Source organism: Panthera tigris, chromosome B4, assembly GCF_018350195.1.
Source record: "Panthera tigris isolate Pti1 chromosome B4, P.tigris_Pti1_mat1.1, whole genome shotgun sequence".
NCBI lineage: Eukaryota > Metazoa > Chordata > Mammalia > Carnivora > Felidae > Panthera > Panthera tigris.
The window spans coordinates 121,923,441-121,947,085 of NC_056666.1; the positions used below are offsets into that span (position 1 = coordinate 121,923,441).

Genomic DNA, 23,645 nt, shown 5'->3' on the forward strand with positions numbered 1-23,645 from the left:
CAGTTGGAAGTTAGCTTTCTGCCCCAAAGTAGAAAAGGTAAAGGGATAGGTTGTGTTACTGACAGCATCTACAGCAGTTTTGCTTTCAGAGGGCAAGAGACCAACAGAAGCTAGCATATACTGAGTGCTTGGAATTAATTTAATTATCACAGCCACCATATAAACTGGGCACTATTATTGTTGGCACTTTGTAGTTAACAGAAAGTAAACAGGGGCACCTGGGGGGCTTAGTTGGTTAAAGGCCAAATTTTGGTCTCAGCTTAGGTCATGATTCACATTTCGTGGGTTCAAGCCCCTCATTGGGCTCTGCACTGACAGCGTGGAGTCTGCTTGCGATTCTCTCTCACCCTTGCTCTCTGCCCCACCCCCCATTCATGTTTGCACGCCCTTGCACACCTGTGCACGTGTGTGTGTCTTCTCTCCCTCAAAATAAACAAACAAACATTTAAAACAAGCAAACAAAAAGTAACATCATTGTTTATGTTCAAATATCTGGGAAATGATAAAGTCAGGCATTGAATCCAGGGGGTCTGACTCTTGAAACTTATCATTGTCTTCCATGTAAGCATGCGGACTGTAGATTCAAGCTCCTGAGGCTGTTCTCATTCTCCAAATGTATCGCTCTTGCCCACAGTAGTTTTTTCCAGAAAAGATCTAAGTTGCTTTAACAGGTCTCCATTACCCCTTGATTGCATTTTCTAGACAGAAATTAGTGATAATAACTGCTGACATTTCACACTCTTCTAAGTTTTTGTATGGGTTTATCTTAGTTAATGCTCTTACCAGACCTATGCAGTAGGTACTATTATATCCCCACATTAAGGATGAGGCAGCAGAAGCACAAGGTGGTAAAGAACTTGCATGAGGCCGTTTACTCAGTGAGTGGGAAAACCGAGGTTCAGTCCGATTTCAGTTCCCTTGCTTGATCACTATGTTGTGCTGTCTCCTTCATCAGAAAGATTTAAAAGAACAAAGTTTTGAGTAGATGGTGGTGTTGGCAATTCCAGGAACTACCTTTAAAAGGAAACAAGGTTAACGAACGTAACAAATTCAGGGAAATAGCAGAATCTCCCTAGTCAGTTTTGATTTACAAAGTCTGAATAGGAAAATTCTTCTGGGTAAACATCCACATCTCTGAACCCTTGTTTTAAGGTATCAATAACCAGGCTAATACTGGACTTAGAAATGTTATATTTATGTAAATTTCCAGCTGGGCCAAGGGGAGCAGATCTGGATGATAGATGGTGGAGCTTTGTTTCAAAGGACTAAAAGGGAGGGGCGCCTGCGTGGCTCAGTTAAGTGTCTGACTTTGGCTCAGGTCATGATCTGTGCTGACAGATCAGAGCCTGGAGCCTGCTTCAGATTCTGTGTCTCCCTCTCTCTCTCTCTGCCTCTCCCCGACGCATGCTCTGTCTCTCTCTTTCTCTCAAAAATAAAGAAAAACGTTTTTTAAAAATATTTTTTAAAAAAGGACTAAAAGAGAAAGATCAGTAATTGACACTTTCATGTACTTGGTTTATTTCTGATTTTAGTAGCATTTGTTTGTAACAGAACATATTGAAACAAGGAAAAGAACAGTGGAAAAACAAAGTTCAAATTATTTTTAATCACATCATTTTTCTTCTCTTTACAACATAAGTAAGGTAAAGAGTGAGAGTAACCTCCAACCCCCCGCTCCAGCCCTAGTCTTTTATCTTTCTTCTGTGATTATAGAAATACACCTACAGGCCATACATATGCACGACTGACAGCTTTAAAAAAATGTGATCATGATTTTTCTCATTTAACAATACCTCCTAGACTTCATTGATCTTCAGTATTTATAGTTTACAGTTTCACCTCATTTTTTTAGCTCCTGCACAATATTTCATTACACAGATTATAATTTATCTAAACAACCTCTTACTGATGGACATTTGACTTGTTTGCTGATACAAAAAGTGCTGCAAAGACCATCTTGGTGTATCTTCCTACACTGCCCAGCTGGTGTCTTTTTAGACCATTCAGCATGAAAGATGTCAGATGGTGGGGAATTTTCCCCTTTGAACTAACTAAGTAGTCTAACTGGGTATTTGGTTTTCTGATTCCCAACTCCCTTCTATTAATACTTCCTGCTTCTGGTTCTAGTTTAACTCCTACCACCAGTAACAATGATTTAAATTAAGAATTCTTAAAGGCAATTAATTGTGTGTCTGCATTCCCATTCCAATATCCAGCCAAGAAGAAAACCTAGCAGGCACCTTCCCTCTTCCTTCCTCCATCTTCCGTCCTTCATCTCCCAGGCTTCCATCCTGACCGCTGTCGACAGGACTAGCCCTAAGTCTTTTTGGATTCCAGCCTTGAAAGCTATTGCTCCGTTGTATTGAAACATGCTTTCCATGCCTCTCTCCATCCCCACTTTGCCCCCACAAAAGGTCCAGTTCCTTGAACAAAGGCTGTATCTGTGAAACGGTTCTCCAGTCTGGGAGAAACAGGAAGACCTTTTATTTCCTTGCACTCTGCCTCTGCATTTACAGTGGAAGCCAGCAGAGAAGACTGCTCACATTCTTTCCCCAGTTTTCAGCAGAAGGCAAGAATCCCCGGGCCTCAGCCCCAGCCTGGTTTGGTCACCGACCTTCCTCTCAGCAGTTTCCACAGGACCTCGAGATTGCCAGATCTGGAAGAAGGGAGGTGGGGCGTGTGGAGACCACCCAGTGGTTGGTGAATCTGGGCCACTGGAAAGGGAGACTAGGAGTGAGAGCATTACACATCTGGCCAGCCCCTCCCCCCAAAGAGCCAGGTGAGGAAGGGCTGGAGGCTAGGGGTGGAGGGGGAAGCAGAGGGTGACTGAGCTTTTCGCCCTGGGAAATCTCAGCTCCACTGTGCAGAGAGGCTTCTGACACGTCTCCCCTTTCCCTCAACTTGGAAGCGAAAACGGACCTAAAGCAAAGCGGTACCTCGATGACTTGGGCTGGCTTGGAGGAGCCAGCCTCCCACGGGGAGAAAAAGCAAGGTCACCTCCTCCCTGTCGTCTCCCGGGGCCCCGCAGCCGCCTTCTCCCCGAAGTCATCTTCCTGGGCGCTGCCTCTCGGGAGATGAGCCTAAGCTCCCAGAAAGCTGCGGACCTCGGTCTTCATGCGGCGCCCCTTTCTTGGTTCTCGGGCTTTGGCCCTTTGTGGGCCCCTAGCTCAAGAAGAAATTCCGGGCTCCTAGAAGACACCCAGGGATGGCTGTGGAGGGAGCAGAGCCAGAGGAGGCCGATTCGGGCAGCCGCACTCCCTGTTGTCGCGGGTGGAACTGGAGAGGCCGAGACCTCGGGGCGGGAGCTGTCCGTGGTCCTGCCCTACGTCAACGCGTGGATATTTAAGGCAAAGAGCAGCCCGCCCATCATACAGTACAGAGGATGGAGTCCTGGACTGTGAGGCTGGAATTGGTTTTCATGAACCCCACGCATGCAAGGTCTGAGAGTCTGAGAGTCGCGTTTCAGCACCCTCCGGAGAGTAAGTCATTGGGCAAATCTGAAAGTTTCTTTTCACGTTTCCTTTCAGTGCCAGACCTTTTGGGTTTAAAGACTTTAACTCTTTTGATGCCTCCCATCCTCTCACTCTCCCCTTTCCCGGAATCTATTCCTCCTCCAGCTCCCTCCCCTGGCCCACCTCTGGAACTAGGTGGAAAAGCAAGAGGTGAAGACTGCGGAGCCACGTGCTCATTTCATCTTCACTCCGGATCCCCAAGACATCAAGTTGATACTGATCATTTCAGGGCAGACTGAGGCCGGGATTGGCTTAAAACGCACTAACCTGGCCTGTTTGTGAAGATGATGGAACTTTAATGTCGTCAAATAGAAACTGGGTCTTTGGAACGATGAGGTTTAAACCTCCTTAAATGGATTGTGTCCTTGCAGTTTCATCTGAGCTGATTCTGAACTAGGACTGAAAGATGGAAGTTGCCCCCTTTTTAGTTCAGAGTTCCAGGTGAGGGAAGGAAAAAGAAGGTTGAAGGATGAGGTGGTGTATAGGTGGAGATATAGATCTGCTAAATCAACTCTGTGCAGTGGGGCCACAGAGGAGCTGCTGGGTCGCCCTCACAGTAAACGTTTCAATGTTCCTGTTCTCAGGCTAAGCAGGAAATAGACAGTCAAACAAGTACTTGTTGAATTAATCCAAAAACAAAAAAAAAAAAGAAAGAAATTGCTATTTTAATCATTTTAATTGCTTCTCTTTCCCCAAACTATACAGCTGATGGCAGATTTCTGGTGGTATTTATTCTACCCTCTTGTAATGAATGGGAATGGAATAATACTCTTAGAGGAGCAAAATTCCTTATCACATCCCCTTATTTGAAGGGCTAATTTGTCCCACCCCATTTTGCAAGAGTCTTTATTTACACTTTGCCTTATACATTGGCGTTTTATAGGGCTAGCTTTGGAGCAAAGTGCTCAGAGGGGGAAATGGCTTGACCACAGTTCCAACGACTTTAATTTTTAAAGTTGGTATTCACTTCCTGCCTCCGGAAAGACAAATACCTTCCCAAACCTCATTTCCTAAGGTGACCTTAAAATTAGGCAGCAAAGTGAAGCCATGTTTTCATATATTAGTTCCTCAGCAAAACAACATGTATGGAGAATGATCGGTTTGTAAATCAATCTTGTTTATGTTAACTATTTCATAAAGTGAGCACACATGATATTTTCTGCTGAAAAATAGTGTCCTTAGCAGCAGAGCAAATGCTGGCTTTCTGGATATTATGATTTAAAACTTTACTGATAATGGTAGAGCTCAGGAAGAAGGGAAATGCCTAATGGTGTGTTAATGTCAGAAATGAAGGTATAAAGTGGAGTTCTATTGCCTTTAGCTTCAAACAGGACATTTCCATTTCAATCTCCAAAGTTGTCTTTTTCATGATACAATTTTAACTTCAAATTGATGCAAATTTCCTTTTTATTGCTCACAACATTAATTTATGTGTACATCTAGATTTGGGCTGTGTTGAAAGGTTTAAATTTTGCTTTGGTCAAACTCTTTTCTCAAGTGGAAGACAAACTCTTTATGTAGGACACTCCAACAACTGTCTTTTTTCTTTTTTTCTTTCTTTCTTTCTTTCTTTTTCTTTCTTTCTTTCTTTCTTTCTTTCTTTCTTTCTTTCTTTCTTATTTCTTTCTTTTTTTGAAAGAGGGGCCATCTGAGATCATGTTGCTGGGCCAAGACGACCAAAAAACAAGTAATAACCAATTCTTATGGGAGCCCATTTGTGCTTTGTAACAGAATAATAAACATCTAAAATTGCTAGATGCAGCTGAAAGTAATTGAGAGGCTTCTATACACACAATATGCTGCTTGATCTTTGTGACAATCTTATGAGGTAGGCATGCATCTTCCCCATATTACAGAGGAGGAAACTGAGGCTCAGGGAGAGGTTCAGCTTGATGGAAAAACTGGCATTTGAATCAGGATCTCCAGAGCAGTGTTACTGAGACATGTTACTCCTTCCATTTCAAACAGTATCATGTGGGAGTGCATCACTAAAAAAAAAAAAAAAAAGAGAGAGAAAGAAAGAAAAAAGAAAAAAAGAAAAGAAAGAAAATCACCTGGCTTTCCTCTGTATAAAGTGCAAAAAACTGGTCATTACCACCAAGGGAATAAATATCACACTTATCTATTCTGTCTTTCCGTTATTCAGCCAAAATGTATTCAAAGTCTGCAGTGAGCAGAGAAAATCATCAGAATCGTGTTTCCTGGTCTGGGTACTAACTTCTTCATGGCCTTATGCCATTCTGACTTTTGTTCTATAAAAGGATAGGCTTTGGGGTTTTACCACTCCCCTCTGTGCCCACAACACCTTGCTGGTCATGGGAACTGTCGGCAATGCTAAGAAACTCTGCTCTGAAAGGCTCAAATGGTCTTATCCTCTCATTGCTCTCCAGCCTCAGCACACTCTCTTCTGAGGAGCCAAGTCATAAAACCATGATTGTTTAGTCCCAGACTGCCCACCACTGTAGGAAACTTTCTTTTTCCCAAGAGAGACTCTGCAGGGAGACTTTTGTTTCTCCGGCTTTCCCAAGGACATCCAGGGAATTGAAAGTTTTGGAAAGATTCTGTTTTCTCCTTCCTTACTCCCAAGTCTGACTTTTTGTTAGGCCAAGGAAACAGAGCTCTTCGGACACCACAGCATCAGGGATGGTGGTGGAGAGGAGTATTAGGACCCTGGAGGAGCTTAAAAGCCTTCATGGTCCAACAGTTACCCTTTGCAAGTAATGCTGTTGTTCCAGGCTGATTCTCTACTTCTGGGTGGTGCCAATCGTGGAAGGCCTTCCAAAGAATGGCTTCAAACTGCATTATTCTCAAACAGGGTCAGTAGAGGTTTATGGGAAAGGCCAGCCTCTCTATCCTTGTTGCCAGAGCCCTCAACTCATTCCCAAATCATCTTATGTCCTCTTAGAGGTCAAAGGGATGGTTTGTGCATGTGTGCGTGTGTGTGTGTGTGTGTGTGTGTGTGTGTGTGTGACTGGATGAGTGACTTCTCAAAGAAACCCACACTTTTGAAGGGAGAGACATAAGGGAAAAACTCAACGACACAAGGAATAGTAGAAATCAGCCCTTTGCCACACAAACATCTCCACTTGCAAGGTTATTGCACAAAAGGACAGGATGCAACTGACATTTCTTTGAGAACCTTTAGGAATAAAGACATCTCAGGGAAGACCAAGGCTCTTTCTTTTTAAGTAGATATTCCTTAATTCACTTCTGGGAAGAATAAATCATAAACATCAAAGTATGCACCAATTTTTATAATTTCAATAAGGAATACTGATACACTTACTTTCTTTTGGCATCACCTTTTTCCAAAGAATGGTCTGAAAAAAAATAAAGGCTGCAGTTCAAGCTATAATCATTTATTTTTTTTATCCATTTGGGCAAACTGAAAATAAGCGGTGCTACGTTTTCTGCAGCAACATCATCTACTAAGAGACGTAAGAAGTCTATCCATATCTCAGGGAGGTACATCTTCTTGTCTTTTTTTCCATTAATGTTCTATTATTTAGAGATTGGTGTCATAAAACAAACAAAATGCAAGAAACATACAAAAGAAGTACTGTTGAAGAGCAACCCTGAACAACTATGAATTATATTGTAAGAAGAGTTGTATATATACGCTGGAGGGTTAGATTCAGTCTTCTCTGCTATTGCTTATCTCTCTGAGCTTATTCTTTAAGCTTAATATATATGAGAAGGTAAACTGTACCTTGGAACTAGCAGAACTTAAGATTATAAATGAGAAAATTCACAGCACACAAACTGTTAGAGCCGTTACTAGCACATAACAAATCTACTACTGTTTATAGTTTTTGAAACTGCACAAGAAACCTATTAGAAGGCAGGGATGTTGTGTGGGGGCAGGGAGGTGGGTACACACTCTACTGAAGAGAAGAAGCTTTGATCACTATTTTTCTCTTCCTTTTGCGGAGTCCATATTTATAGCCTTTCCTATTTTGTCTCCTCTGTCATTTTTTGCAGTTGTTAGGTAAGCCATTCTGACCTCTCTGGTCAGGGTAAGCCTCTCTGACCCTCTGGTCATAGGTAATGCTCTCTGACCATTTCAGCCCCACCATGGATAACTGAGACATTTCATTGATGCCATTTTGCTTCCTTTATTAATTAACAAACATTTATTAAGCACTTTCATATGTCAGTTATTATCAAAGCAGTATAAATACAAACTACCTAGCCATAATCTAGTCTAAAGGGCTAATAACATATATTTTTAAAGTAAGGTCATAATTTAGATTAAGATGCAACATTTTCAACAGAATTTAAAACGGAAAATTGCAGATTTAGTTGTTTCCCAAGTTTTTCTTGAAAAATAGCTTATGTGTGAGAGACAATCTTCACTACACTCCCTGTGATTCAACTCACTCAGAATTTTTTTAAAGATTATGAAGCACCTACTATGTATTATATGCTAAGGCTTTTAGAGGTGAAGATAGGCAAGGTTCACATTTTGATGAAGTTGACATTTTAGTGGTAGATTATTTGATACAGTTAAACTATATAACTTAGGAAACTATAATTGAAATTTAGATTCATCCTTTTAGAAACTTATTGAACACTAATAATAAAAATTTGTAATGTTCTTACATTTATCTCTCTTTTTTGGATACAACAGGATAGCTATCCGTAAAGCATTACTATTGTTTTTTTAAAAAACAGCTCATTTATTAATTATTAGGCAGATAATAATACTAACCCATGAAAACATGTTGAATCCATTGCTGTAGGTTGGGCTTTTACATCCAGATAAAAAGAGCTAAGTGCTGAGTAACACATTACTAAACACTTAAAGATCATCTTTCAGTATGTAATTTCTTGCTGCAAAATTGCAACCTAAACCTAAGATTTAACTTCAAACGCACAAAACTACTTTCAGTTAGACTAAAAATCACTATAAAATAAAATACCCAGTCTAAAGTACTATAAAACATTTTAGTTCCCAAATCAAGAGATTCTCGGATTTACATTTAGTGTAAAGAAACATTTACCAAAAAAAAGTCCCTTTGCAGAGTATTTGGGGCCTAAAGAAACAGAAAAAAAGAACATTGTCACTTTTAGAATCAGCGTTTGTCAGTGGGTTCTACAGAGCCATGAGGAACTAAATACAGACGTGAAAACCCAACTCCAAAGCAATGAGATCTCAGACACAATCAGACCAAATTGCTGTTCCCACCTGGCTAGCATACTTGGGCTGGTATTATTACACACTATTGGTGGATCAGGGACATCTGTTTAAAGACACATGGTAGCATTTGAATTGTATTTCCAGGCTGGAAGAAACCTTGATTCCTCCAGTTAAACTCCTTCATTGTTCAAGTAAAACCGAGATCCAAAGTGAATTATACAAAGTGACATAATTGATAAGTGGCAGAACTGGCCACCGGAAGTCAGGTTTTCTCAAATTTAACGTACCTGATAGATTTGGCTGGGCATTAAAAAAAATCAGCTGGGGTACTTAAAAATGCAAGTCTCAGTGGCCCCATACCCAGAGATTCTAGTTGGATAGAGCTGGGATGTGCCCAGGATTTATCATTGATGATGATACAGCTGGCCTGAGAATCACATGTGAAGACATATTATGCAAGTTCTTTAACACTGAACTATTTCCAAAATAAAGTGTTAAAGTGGTTGAGAATTTCAAAGCATAGCTTTGAAGACACTGTTATTTTCCCCACCATTTCCTGGATTTTCATGTGTTTGTGCAAAACGCACAAGCAATAAGAAGTCAAAATCTGTTGACTATCCAGACATAGCATCATCACAATGCGCTCCTATAATGGGTTGGAAATCTTTGATCATTTTTTTCATGTCACAAGATTATCCAGTTAATGTATTTCTAGGGGAATGGAGAGGAATATTTCATTCCAAGAATGAAGTTGAAACTGCAAAATTTTATAACCACTAGACTTTTTTTTAACATAACTAAAATTCTCATTTTTGTTGAGGATTTGCTAGTTAATAATGTATTCCCTTATTCTTTGAATGAATATTTACTGAATATCTACCAGCCAGGTCTTCAGTCAACATCTGTTGCATCACACATGTCTGCAAAATATCTCCCAAAACGGACTTGACAATTAACTGGAAGATGAGCTTCAAAGTTGTGGGAGTCAGGTGAGAACTTCTACTACTTTCCACAGTAGTATGTACGATTACAATAAAATATAAGAAATGCTTCGATATTATGCTATGAACTTCAACCTTTATAAGTATTTTAATGGGCTCTTGAATTAAAGGAAATCTACATGGGTAAAACACAGCAATAGTAGAATCATAGTTCACTGAAATAAAAAATTACTTGCGTAGGTGAAGATTTAGATTAAATCAACAAATTCAATTCTAATGACAGGCTTGTGTTTTACATCGAGTGACATATAGAAGCTTGAATAAATCAGGTCCCAAATTTTAATTAACTGATGAAATGTGACATACTATTGATTTTAACTGAATTGAGGGTATGGGATTACCATCTTTAAATCAAAGAGGACCCCAAAAGATTAGGCTTTTGGGTGTGTCTTAATACACTGTCATTTCAGCTTAGTTTGATTTATTTGTTTGTGCTCCATCTTGTTCCAAAAAAGGATTTAAGGCTCTCAATTCAAATTAAGGTTTGCTTTTCAGACTTTTTCAGATGAAATGAAAGTAGTTGGATTTCCATCAACAGATTCTCAGTTGACAGGTTTTGTCCATGGCTTCACTTTATTTTCTGAAGGGCACTACAAAGGATTCCAACTTCACCTACAAATTAAAAAAAAAAAAAAAAAGCCACACATATCTTAAGAAAATACCCTTTAAATGTCTACAATGTGCAACATGTTAGAGGATGCGTGGGATGTATGGATATTCTGGGCACCACCCCAACCTTCAAGGAGCTTACAGAATAGTTATGGTGATAGTATTTGGGCAGTTATAGCATAGGGACTTACAAGTTTTAATGTAGTTAGCTTCACCTTTCCATAGAAAGAGTTCGTTTTCTTTTTTTTTCTTTTATAGGGACATCTATACATGCTTGCAAGGATCTAAGCCATGAAACCTAAAAATGTGGTTCACACAAACCTCCTGTGTCAACATCACCTAGGGCCTTATTACAAATACAAACTTCTCAGCCTTACCACAAATTTAGCAAATTTAGTTTGGGGTTATGACTCAGGACTGTTCGTTTTTAACCAGCTCTCCAATGATTCTGATGTACTCATTCTGATTCATGAGAATGCCTGGTTTGAGCAGATAACTCAGCCTAGATTGCTAGACCACTGGACTATGACGGAGTCCACTCCCATTCATGCCATGTTCTCACATGCCAAGAGGCCACAGGAACATAGACATTTCAGAGAAGTGGAAGGAATCTTGGAGATGGACAAGCCTTGCTCTCCTAGATCCTGAGGAAACAAGTATAGAGAGGTGATGGAGTCTTACATAAAGTCACATTGCTCTAAGGACCCTTCAATTCCTAAATCTGTTATTCTGTGATTTAAAAAACTCTCTTAAAAACAAGAGTTACTCTTGCCTTTCAAAGGTAAATAAGAGAGACAAAAAAAGTTATGGGCTGACCCCTCTGTCTTACATCCCAGCCTCTGGAGCAGTTGGCTGGCCTTTTTCGTGAACAGATCTATTCCAGCTGAGTATCCAAAATGGAGTCTATGGGGCAGGGGTGGGGAATCAACCTTGAACTATTTCAAAATGTCTGGTCACAGGTGGCCATACCTAATGAAGAATGACTATAATGGCTAGGGACAGCTCTACTACTGGATGTGGCCTCAGGCAACATCAGTGGGGTATTAGAGGGATACTTCAAGCCTACCTTCATTTTTGGCCTTTGTTAGCGTTACGTGAGGTAGGAGCCTCCACCTGGTCTAGAATTCCTCTGTTTAGGCTGCTCACCCCTTCAGTAGTTTCATCCATCCATTTGACAACTCTTGAGCACCTAATATACTTTTTTAGGACTAGGGCTAACCCCTAGGGATTTGACGGTGAACCCAACCTGGCCCTCTGCTCATGTCTTGTTGGGGAGTCAGACAAGTAAATAATTACAAAACAATATAGTGGTACATGCTCTGGGAGAGGGATCTGTGTGGATGCCAAGACATAGGAAGGACACCCGGACGAGTCTTCCTACAAGAAGAGATGTCTATGAAAGACTTAAAAGATGAGCTAGAGTTGGGGACTTCTAAATGAGAGCGGGAATGAGAATATTTTAAACATAAAGAACTGCATGAGCAAAGGCCAGAAGCCAGGAGGAAGTGTGGGAACTAAAAGCTGGCCAGTGTCGCTGGAGGGGAGCCTGAAGCACTGGAGAGGGAGTCCAGTGAAGAACAATGTAACACTGTGACATTTTTATGAGCAACTGTTATAATATCGTCATTGTCCTGGAAGGGTAGAAGGCCCACAGATGAGCTAGTAGATGGCTATTAAAATAGTGAGAATCTGTCTTGTAGGGGTTGAAAGCCCAGGCATAGAAATATGCATTGGACACTTAGAGGAAACAGAGTGGAGAGGCAAAGGAGGAAGAGGAACACGGCAGTGACAAGCCAGGATGTTATGATGGGAGGAGGTAGGGTGGAATCTAGGAAAGTCAAAGAAGAAAAGACACTCAAGGCAACTGTGGCCTTTTTGCCAAGTTTTCCTCATTCAACAAACAAATAGCTTACCTGGAGATACGTTTCTCCCTAATTCAATATTTAATAAATTTCTTATTGTTCCTATGGTGAAGGTAAGAAAATCCAACTCTCTCTTTCTAGTAAACGGAGTGGCCTCTTGAGGTGTAAGTTACTTACTGTTGATGGAGTCAGCCAAAATCTTAAGTTGCTGGGTATTGTCCAAGACCTCAATCCTTTGGGTGTATGGATCATAACGAACTGAGAAGGGCCGTGGGATTGTAGCAGCAAAATTCCTGAAACCAAATCCACAGAGCTCAGTGAAGGGCACCATTTGGGGAAAAATCATTCTAAAAGATTTCCCGGTGGCATTTCACTTCAATCTTACTAGAACCGGGGATTTAGAAAGCAGACTGAGAAGGGAAATGGAGTTTTAGTGGGATCCTGTTGGGCAGCTTTTGTGTGCTGTGTATGTGCTGAGGTGTATATACAAACACATGTAGGCACATATTTATTTAGTTACCTACCTCCAAAAAGAGAGAGGTAGCTTATGGTAAAAGCACAGAATACATTAAGGCCAAAATTCTTGCCATCAAATAAAACCAAAAGAGTAAATAAATCTAGCCAAAGAATGCTATAGAATAAAAGAAGTTCCGAGATGCTTGACAATCAATGCAGAAAGGGAAGCACCTCTCTCAAGAGTGGAAGAAAACACCATGCTATTAATGAAATTTAACATGGATTGAGTGCCTCCCATGTACCAAGAACTATATGAAATCCCAATTGTTGTATACGCTTTACAACTATCATTCCTAATTTAGTCTTCATGAAAACCTTAGGAGGAAGGTACTATTACTATCCCTATTTTACCGATGAGAAAACTGAGGCTTGGGAAGTTTCAGTGAATACCAAGGTCACACTGGCAATAAATCGTGCAGCTGAGAAGGGACCCAGGTAGTCTGACTTTGGCCTGTGCCCTTCACTGCTTTGCCTTCTTGATGCATTACTCCCGGATCTGGGAAAGTACCAGGAGGGCCTTATGAAGAACTTCAAGCGATGTAATGAACAAGATACTCCAAAAATGGCCTATAGATTGCAACGGCATCACAAATGATACTTCTAAGTTGGCTGCTGGTAAGAGTCAAAGCTGCCATCCCAAGAAGACAAACTCTAAGGGAAACTAGTGGGTTTTCCAAGTTCGGCAAGAGCGGTAGATTATAGTGGCTGGAAACCCAAGTTCCAGAGCCAGGCCGCCTGGACTCAAATCCTGCCTCTGCTAGTGACAGCCCTTGTGGGCCCCACCTTGGTGTCCTCATTCCTCTATAAAACTGGAACGAGAGCAGTGCTACTTCACAGGGTCGTAGCCAACGCTGTTATAAAATAGAGTAAAGTGCTACATGTGCGATAGCTGTTCTCTTTCATCAGCGACCGGGGACTCAAGAGGAACAAGTGGTTAAGTATGTCTCTCCACCTCTATTTCTCTGAAGAGAGCTTTCTCAGCCCTGCTGGTGACATGATGCATAGAGCGCATATCTGTGATGTGGCCTGCTCTGCACCTCGTCCCTCTTACATAGTTTACCTCATCTTTGCTCTGGGCAATCTGCCTCCACACCACTAGAAATGCTTCAGTTAGGCAGTCAGTCTTGGGGCCATCCCTCCTCTAGCCAGAGAACAGTGCCTGATACATAGTGAGTGAGAGAAAGAGAGACAGACAGACAGACAGACAGAGAGAATGGGCACGTGACCACACTCGGCATTGTTTCTTTCTGCCTAGAGCTTGACTCTTGACGCTGAAAATGGTCAAAGTTGATTTCTCTTAGCTGGGATGCTCTGAGGACATCCCTTCCTTCTCTGAACGCTGTTCTTCAGCATTCCCTTTGACCCCGAGTCACCTCTCAACAGAATGGAGTTTTTGTGGGTGTCCCCTCTGGGCGGAGGGCACTGACAAAATGGGTGGGATTTCAAAGGCCTGAGAAACCCAGGTTCTGGCAAGCTCTTCCTGCTGGTCTGGAGCAGGTCACTTCTTGGGTTAGAAACTCACCACCAGGAGGGACCCATTTAAATGTGACCCTGGTTTGACAGAATGGTTATGAGTACTGGTTCTGAGCCCCACACCTGAATCCAAACCCTGGGTCAGTCCCTTACTAGCTGTATGACCCTGGGTGAGTTACTAACCACCTCTGTGCTTCTAACCCCCACCCTCAAACTTTGTAGTTTTATTTGAAGCTTGAATAAATTAATACATGAAAAGCACTTAGAACAGTGTTTGGTACATAATAGATATTAGACATCTAACTTGCTTATTATTATTATTATTATTATTATTATTATCATTATTATTACCCAAGTGGGGTAATACACTAATCCACTGAAATCCATAACTTGCAAAAGGTCCCAAAAATGGCAGAGTATAGCCTTTAGGGGCTAGGGGAAGGCTAGGCTCCCAGGGAGGGGTGGAGATTTAAGAAATAACTAGAAAGGAGTAACTGAAAAAACCTGAAGGCCCTGGAGAGATAGGAGGAAGGAAGTCATCTTAGGCCAAACCATGTGGACCCAGGAGCCAACGTTTTACCATCTATCATCTAAGTTCAACGCAGTGGAAGCTGCACACTCAGCTTCATAGGGTCCCAGAAACTTCTGTATCCATGTCTATCACCCCTCACTCATCAGATATAAAACAAGAGGTGGTAACAAACACTGAGTATCAGGATAGCCACGTCCAGGGAGGCCTCTGCCCAGCCTGTCTCCTGCTGGGAGGAGAGACACTCAAGCAGATTATAGACAGGGCGGTCAGCTCAGAAGGCTGAGCCTGAGTCTTGCTACCTTTCCATCACCGTCAGCCTCTTGCTGAATTGCCTCTGAGACAGATGCATTTGCCCATTACTTATTGCATGTTCACTATGTATCAGGCACTGTTCTAGAGCTGGGGGAGAGAACAGGAAAACAGAAAGGACAAAAATTCCTATGGAAATGGAGCTTAGATCATTTGGTGTATTAAACATTAGCAAGCGGTAAGCAGAAAAACAAACTGCAGAAAGGGGTAAGGATGTGAGGTGGGGCTGGGTAGGGATTTAAAAAAATTTTTTTAATGTTTATTTATTTTTGAGAGAGAGAGAGAGCACAAGCAGGGAGGGGCAGAGAGAGAAGGAGACACAGAATCTGAAGCAGGTTCCAGGCTCTGAGATGTCAGCAGAGCCCGAAGTGGGGCTCATGAGATCATGAGCCCATGAGATCATGGGCTCCCACGAACCATGAGATCATGACCTGAGCCAAAGTCGTACGCTTAACCAACTAAGCCACCCAGGTGCCCCCAGAGGCTGTCTTTAAAAAAATTTTTTTAATGTTTTTATTTATTTTTGAGACAGAGAGAGACAGAGCATGAGCAGGGGAGGGGCAGAGAGAGAGGGAGACACAGAATCTGAAGCAGGCTCCAGGCTCTGAGCTGTCAGCACACAGCCCAAGACGCAGACCTTGAACCCACGGACTGTGAGATCATGACCTGAGCTAAAGTTGGATGCTTAACTGACTGAACCACCCAGCCCCTCCCCCCCCCCCCCAGAGGCTTTCTTAATAAGTCACTTGGTCCAAGAATTGCCCATAAAGGTCTTAGGTGAGAGCCACATAGGGGTCTCCCTCCTGAAGGAAATCTGATGTCACATAAATCAAGGCTTCTAGCCATGCCAATGTGTACCAAAAAAGACTTTTGATTTTGCAAATATGGCAAAGGAATCTGCTTGGGAAGCAGACATATCTGTCCCTCTCTCCTTTCCCATTTCTATGAAGGAAGGACAGTGAAAAGAAAACAACAGAGTCCAGTTTAAAAAAAAAATTTTAAGTTTATTCATTTTGAGAGAGACAGAGAGAGAGAGCAGGGGAGGGGCAGAAAGAGAGGGAGACACAGAATCTGAAGCAGGCTCCAGGCTCTGAGCTGTCAGCACAGAGCCCAACGCAGGGCTTGAACTCACAGACCGTGAGATCATGACCTGAGTTCAAATCAAGGTTTAAGCAACTGAGCCACCCAGGTGCCCCTGTGTGGGAATTTTAAATAAGTTTGTTATGGGGTGCCTGGGTGGCTCAATCAGTTGAATGTCTGACTCTTGATTTTGGCTCAGATCCCACAACTCTGGGATCAAGCCTGCTTAAGATTTTCTCTCTCTCTCTCTCTCTCTCTCTCTGCCGCTCTCCTCCACTTGCACACCTTCTCTCTCAAACAAACAAACAAACAAACAAGCAAACAAAGTAAATTGGTTAGAGAAAGACACACAGAGAAGGTTAAAAGATCAAAAGGTCAAAGGGTCAAAAAGGTCAAAAAGACTTGAAGGAGTTGAGCAAGTGAATGATGCAGGTGTTGGGAGAATAAAGTGAACAAGGGATTCCCCCAGGTTAGAAGATTTCTGGAATGATTTGTTGGGGGCCTTCTGCGGCTACTATGTACACAGAAGAGTTCAGTACCTGGACTTGGTGGCTACATTCAAGCAAGGATCCAGTGGCAGAGTTTCTGCAGGGGTCAGCATATCCAGACAATTAGCTGTGAAATGGGGTCCCACTAAGGAACCTCTCCAAAACGGAGAGTGAAAGGGACAAAGGTGGGGAGACTCCGTCTGCTGCACACTGTTGTTGTAAGCACTGGAATCCACTCTTCTGGCCAACCACCCACAGATCAGCGGCACCAGACAAATCAGGAGGCCCCAAGAGCCGCTGACCCACCTTAGTCACCACCTCACCTCACTTTCTCCTTGGCATCATTAAAACTCTCAGCCACGTAATAGAGGGGCTGGAACTCCGTGACAGTGTACTCCTGGACGGCTGTCTTCTCCAGCTCCAGGGGGAGGAGCTTTGGCTCGCCCGACAAGCAGTACTGCGGGCCCCGAGTGGAAAATGTTCACAGTTAAATCAGGGCCAGGCTGTCTGTATACCTTCTGTCATCTCGCCCTGATTCCTTCCACACCCCAGCCCAAATGCAGTGAACTGAGTTATTTTGCATATAGAAGATCCTACCCTTCAAAGCCCGTCTAAAATCTGTAGTCAAGGTAGAAAGGAGGAATTCACACTAGCCATTTTCATGTGAGATGATCAATAGAGGATATGAAAGCCAACCACATTTTTTGGCATGTATTTCCATACATCTGTGTGCACAATTCAGCCTTGGGATCGGGAGGCCCCTCTGTCCTGGAGACCCGTGTACTTGCAGTTCAAGTTAATATCTAATACCCAAAGTCATGAACAAATCATAGCTGCTAAGGTACCAATCACTTGAGGATACAAGAGGAGCGCCTTAATCATGTGCCCTGAAGAAATCATGTATCCACAGGAGAACTGCAGAGAAGTGTTTGACAGCCATCCAGGTCAATATGTAGCTGGAGAGTCTGAAATACTATGGACCACTTCTCATCAGAGCTCCAGCCTGTCTGGTATCAGACACAGTGTAGATACTATAAAGGTATATACTGCCTTCTCTACTATATGCATTTATTTATTCCAAAATGTTTATTGGATGACTTCTGTGTGGATGGCAGTGTACAAGATGGATAAAGATCCTGGACCTCCTGGGGTTTACATACCAATGTAAACACAGGTGTACACTTGAGGATTAACCCCTGGGTTGAATCTCAAAATGGATATAAGTGGAGTCTTACCTGTAATTCACCAAAGGATGACAGGAGCCCAGCACCATATGCCTTTATGGAGTCTCCTTGTTTGCAGAGGCCAAACTCCACAGTAAACCAATAAATCTGGAATGGAAAGTCAAGTTGAGAGCACACCCCAAGGAGGGGAAAAGCAGCAAATGCCCCAGGGCTAAAGACAGGACTTCCCAGGTGGGAGTTTGTGCAGGTCTCTTCTCTGAATCACCATGACCTGGGGTCGCTTCTCTGTGTCCTATGTCCCACCCTATCCAGTCACTGGCTGAATCAAGAGTTGGCTGAATGCAAGATGTGTTGGGAAGCAGTGAGGGAGTACTGAGGAAGCCCAAAGAAGATACCCCCAACAGTAAGTCTATTGGACAGGAACTCCTCAACCCCTTTTGCTTTCTTCTCTGTGGCATGACTGCAGTGAGATGTTCCCTTTAGTTGGTCAGACTTGCCAACAATCCCATCAGTCATGGGAGGTAGGAGATCAGTAGTGATAAAATCATTGAGGGGGTATCCCATCATTGTGCTAAAACTTGGGGGGGGGCGGTTTCTGATGTACCGCCAACCACTGCACCTATCCTCTCCAAATAGCCAAGCCCAACATGTCCTAGATGCCTGGCCTGGGAAAGATGGTCCTGGAATTCTGGCATAACCCTACTGACCAGGGCCAAGAGGAACCCAGGTCCCAGTTAGCTGCTGGAGACAGTCATGGTCTTGGAGAATTAAGGGTGGGTTACTAGTTAAGTCGGTTTATTACCCTAGAGAATAAACTACTAAACTGATATAGCTTAATGATAAATTTGCATTCATTCGTGTTCTAATATCCTTACAAAGCTTTCTTTTTCATCTTCCAGGCTGAGAAAGTTATAAGAAATGTGACTCAGAGGCTGGGGAGGGATGCACTCAAGTTGGAAAGAAGTCTGTAGGAAGAAAACCCCCTGCTGTACAGAGTCATGGATTCCATGCTTCAATGGATGAGTGTTATCACATTCACTGGGGAGGGAGAAGTGCTTGACAAGAAGAGGAAAGCCCACCCCCACTTCCACCTCCTATCTAATAAAGGAAAGATCCTCACGCTGGCTCCAGTGCAAAGGTAGATAGTAAATATTTCCTCTTCAAAGCCATGAATCCAAGCTATTTCCCCCCCCACACTTTATGCCCAAAGGTTCTCAAGTGCTGTCATTACAGCCTATTTGTGTTTAAGATTCTTTGTTTAAAATCACATGTAAATATTTGCATGCTGCTGATTTCAAAATCAAACCACTAAGGAAAAATCAAAATGTGAAATTTCATTTGTGTTCATGTAAGTCAGCACATTCTGATATTTCCCCCAATTGGCGTGGGAGGATCAAAGCTTTGAAGATCTGAGGGCTATAGTCTATAGCACTCCCACTACCTGCCAGGGAGAGAGGGGACTTACCGTGGCCAGTTTCTCAATGTACTCATCAGGCGCACCCAGAGAGGCAAGGCCAATTTCCTGTAATTATAGAGAAACAGAGTCACTGGCATGGCTGGGGTCTGCCTATCTTCAACTTTCACCCTCAGCTCCAACCTTGTACTTGACCACAGGAAGGTGACGGCTGACAACATGCCTTCACAACGGCTCAGATAGACCCTGATTATTCTTTCAAGTCTTCCCTAGGCACACATCATACAATCACAGACCTCAAGAGCAGGGAAACCTTACTTCATCACTTGGCCCTTTGTATTTACTTTACAAATAAGAAAACTGAGGCACAGAGAAGGGAGGTGATCTACTCAAATTCACACAGTAAGTTGTGTATGAAGCTTCATTCCTTGATTCCAGCTCAGTGATTATCCCCCCATAGCTCAAGTGGAACATGTATGGAATACAAGAGGAGTGTCTTAGTCATGTACCCTGAAGATACCACAGGAGAACTGCAGAGAAGTGCTTGACAGCCACCCAGGTAAATACATAGCTGGAGAGTCTGAAATGCTATGGACCACTTCTCATCAGAGCTCCAGCCTGTCTTGTATCAGACAGTGTAGATACTATAAAGGTATATGCTGCCTTCTCTACTATATGCATTTATTTATTCCAAAATGTTTATTGAATGCCTTCTGTGTGGATGGCAGTGTACAAGATCTGGACCTCCTGGTGTTTACATTGAAGTGGAAAGTAAGTCCTCCTTTTAGATCCAAAAAGAATGTGCTCAGGGAACTTTCAAAATGACACCCTGCCTTGGGACTATCCAGGCATAGGTTGGGGCATGTGACACTGATGGCCCAGTAGCATCCATCTATCAACTCAAGTAATTGTTCACTCCTCTGGTAATGGCATATGGAGGATTGTCACTTAGCCTCTGACTGGGCAGAATAGCTTCTGGTAGTGAGAATAAAAAGTTCCTATGTTCTAAGGAAGAAACTGATTTTTCTTTGGCCATAAGAACAAAACCCAGTTTTAAAGCTGTCCAAAGCAATCAATGACAACTTGACAGCAGGAACGATTTTTCTGAAGGTCAGCTGGTCAACAATAGCCTCAATCCAATGGTGACACTTGTGAATTAAAGTTTAGCTAATCCTCAAACACTTCCATTTACAAAAGTCCAACAATCTTTGAACACCACAGCTCCCAAACCCCACATAAAAGCAATAGTTTTCTTTGTTTAGAGAGATTGTGTCTTACAAGTGCAGTTCTCCCTTACCTAGCAGGCGGTTAATTCAGCTTTTTTGTTTGTTTGTTTGTTTGTTTGTTTGTTTGTTTCAGGTATTAAGTGATCGCCTCTTCAATCCACAATAGAAATATTTATTTCTTCCAGCTGAGGGAAAACTTAATGAAATTTACACACAATCCCAATACACACAAACCCATAATTCACATTTGCTGCAGTATGTGATCTCGAGTTTATCTTTATTCCAGTTGATCTTTATTCTTCCCTGTGAGGAAGAAGATTGGCAGGCAAAGCTTTGTATTGGTTCACATTTGTGGAGACTGAGGCACACAGGTCACATTGCTGGTTAGAGTCAGGGTGGGACATGTGGGTGCATCACTCAATTCTCCCCAACCAGTTTATCCTCTCAGTGCCCTGAAGCTATTACTAGGATCCTGTCACTCATCTAGAAAGCTCACTACAGTGATAGATGAATCAAGGCCTAGACTACAGCTTTTATTATAATGGCAAGACATTTGGCACTTTATTTATTTATTTAGTTAGTTAGTTTTGCCAACTATGAGTTGGGCTACTAGCATTGGATTATTAGCAAATATTATCTGATCTAATTAAAGCATATACAAAAATGGCTGCCTGGAAGTGACAAGCCCCTAGAGGAGGGGAAAGGTACCAGGAGAACTTGGAAGAAGGTAAGGTTACTTCTCTGTGAGGATCAGGCAAGATTTCATGGACAAAAAGACCCTTAAGCTAAACCTGGTAGGATGAATGAGATTAGCAAATTCAACAGCACATATATAATTCCAAGGATGAGGGATTTATCAACCCCATGCTGGGGTCCCTGAAAGGGTATTTAGCCATCTCCATGAGACCATATGCCCATCTCTAGTGGGATCACAGAACTGTGTCTGCTTTCCACCCTTGCAGAGGACACAAGGACCCCTCCATATGTTCAATTCATTGAGCAATCCAGATCTCATTCTATAATTAAAAGGCCAAAAAGATTCACTCCTCACCTGGGAAAACTGGGCAAAGCTGCGATCTGAAAACAAGGGCACATGTCCCAGGAGCTCATGGCAGATGTCACTGAAAGACACAAAGGACAGAGCTTGGAAGTGAGGAAGGTTATAAGTCAAGCCAGATGCATTCTTTCTACATGAGAAATAGGCAGGTAGAAAGGAGGTAAGCCATTCAGGTTTATGACCTCACTCCCAAGCATTAGTGGCATGCAAAGCTTGGCATCAAATGAGGCAAGATACAAGAGAAAAGGAAGAAGGGAAAAGAAAAGTAAGGAGCAAATCAGGGAACAAACGCCAGAGGGCCTTAGATATATCCTCAGTGGGGTGCAGAACAGAAGAGCCAATATTCCCATGGACCTCCTCCCATACACCTGAGTGAGCTGTAGGTCACAAACACTTCCCGTCCCAAGTCTTCATCTTGGTAGTGACATCATGGGCAAATGCAATGTGTTCAGTTATTCCCCATGAGAAATAAAAGTTAAATTTAAAAAATAGTGCTGTTCTTTGCTTATTTATTCAAGAGAGGGGCAAAAGTCATTCAGAGGAGAAAATTTACATTTATTTAACACTTAATGTGCCAGGCCCATTAGAAATAGGTCTTTTCGGATTTGTAGTTATAAACTTTGTGGACAGGCAAAAAATATTTTGGGTGTCCTATTAAAAAACATTTTTTTTTACTTCATTTTTGAGAGAGACGGAGACAGAGACAAAGCATGAGCAGGGGAGGGGCAAAGAGAAAAGGAGACACAGAATTCAACGCAGGCTCCAGGCTCCAAGCTGTCAGCACAGAGCCCAACACGGGGCTCGAACCCACCAACTGTGAGATCATGCCCTGAGCCAAAGTCAGACACTAAACTGACTGAGCCACCCAGGTGCCCCAGGTGTCCTACTTTTTGTATAAATTGCATACGTTCTATTTGATTTGATTAAGAAGATGGCTAACTGTCAAAGTAAGGTCATTCTCTACATCCATACAAACACATCTAGACATAGAAAGATCAGAATCATCCAGATGTGTATTCAGGAGGTGCTGAGATCACCTGGCCACCACTTGCTCCTGTTCACATTTGGAGCTTCATAGCTCTGATTCCTACAATCCCTTTGGAGGTTGACTGTGACCTCTTATTCCCACAGCCAGAGAAGATCTGAATATGTGATTCATAAGATGCCCAAATCTCCAATCAGTAAGGTCTATCTGGACAGAGAAAATCCCCAGAAAAGATGAATCTCTCTCTTTGTACTACCATCAATCAATCCAGAAAACTAGTCCTGTGGATCAGCCCACGATGAACCCAAACCTCAGTCCTGGAGCAGGGATCAATGGCACTCACGGTGGCTGGATACTGGTAGCAGGAGGCGAATACTCACGGTTCAGGCGTGTACATGGGCTTGGACCCATGTCTGATGTATTGAGTGCAGTGGAAGACTCGGAAGGCCAGGCCACCCAAGAAATCCCGAGAGGAAAGCAGGCCAGCCACAGGTCGGAGGCGGAATCCAGTGCAAGCTGGGAAGCAAAAGAGAAAGAAAACTCAACGCCCATCATGGCAGAGGCAGAGGAGCCTGAAAAGCTTTAGGCAAGGGAGCAGTAGACCCAACTGTCGAGGAGAATAGACGCCGATGCCAAGTAGACTTGGCTTCACAGCTCTGTCCCTACGCTTTGTAGCTGGGCGATTTGCATCAAGTAACTTCATTTCTCTGAGCCTCATTTCCTCATCTGTAAAATGTAGATAGATGTTTACTAGCTTTATTCCAAGAATCAAATGAGCTAGTAAATATAAAGTCCTTAGCACATTGGAGACATTTAATAAATTTAGCTTTCATTCTTGTTTATTAGGATGAAACACTTATTCCCTATTTCTCATGTCTCTAGAGTTGAAAGGGACTTTTCACTCCACTTCCAGAAGGGAAAAGGATGAAAGGAATACTTCCAGCTTCTTTACTGCCCTTCACACATACACCCCCCCAAAGAGCAAGGACTTGTCTGATTGGAGCCTTTGGGAAGAGAAAACGAATGCTCCCTGTGTGACCTCTTTGGTCCTTTCTCGCCTGTCTGCTCACAGAGGTGCACATTCTGGTCTGCTCTTGGCCATGCAATGGAATATACACTTGACCATGAATTGGTAGATAAGTTTACATAATTCAGAGGTGAAATATTAGGAAGTTCATTTTGTTTGTACATCCACACCGCATTCTCTAAGTAGCTTTTATCAGTAATAAAGTTGACATTTTGATCCTCTCTCTGGTT

General features: G+C 42.6%; 1 protein-coding gene and 1 long non-coding RNA gene across 3 annotated transcripts in view; one reads left to right on the forward strand and one right to left on the reverse strand.

The window, feature by feature from the left end:
* Positions 1 to 3,326: 3,326 nt before the first annotated feature.
* On the forward strand, positions 3,327 to 22,885 carry LOC122240442. Of its 2 annotated transcripts, none has more exons than XR_006220186.1 (5): positions 3,327 to 3,479; positions 9,536 to 9,641; positions 18,019 to 18,109; positions 18,606 to 18,844; positions 22,535 to 22,885. It is a non-coding gene; the product is annotated as an uncharacterized LOC122240442 (long non-coding RNA). The 2 variants fall into 2 exon arrangements; XR_006220185.1 differs by lacking the exon at positions 22,535 to 22,885 and adding an exon at positions 19,581 to 19,688.
* The window catches only part of PAH (phenylalanine hydroxylase), a 70,740-nt gene continuing 57,009 nt past the window's right edge, over positions 9,915 to 23,645 (reverse strand). Inside the window, exons 7-13 of the mRNA XM_007085673.3 lie at positions 22,769 to 22,904; positions 21,398 to 21,467; positions 19,172 to 19,228; positions 17,758 to 17,853; positions 16,846 to 16,979; positions 12,302 to 12,417; positions 9,915 to 10,265 (exon numbers count right to left, since the gene is read on the reverse strand). Coding sequence (XP_007085735.1) covers positions 10,222 to 10,265; positions 12,302 to 12,417; positions 16,846 to 16,979; positions 17,758 to 17,853; positions 19,172 to 19,228; positions 21,398 to 21,467; positions 22,769 to 22,904 — 653 coding nt within the window. The 3' untranslated portion in view covers positions 9,915 to 10,221. The remainder of the gene's footprint in view (positions 10,266 to 12,301; positions 12,418 to 16,845; positions 16,980 to 17,757; positions 17,854 to 19,171; positions 19,229 to 21,397; positions 21,468 to 22,768; positions 22,905 to 23,645) is intronic.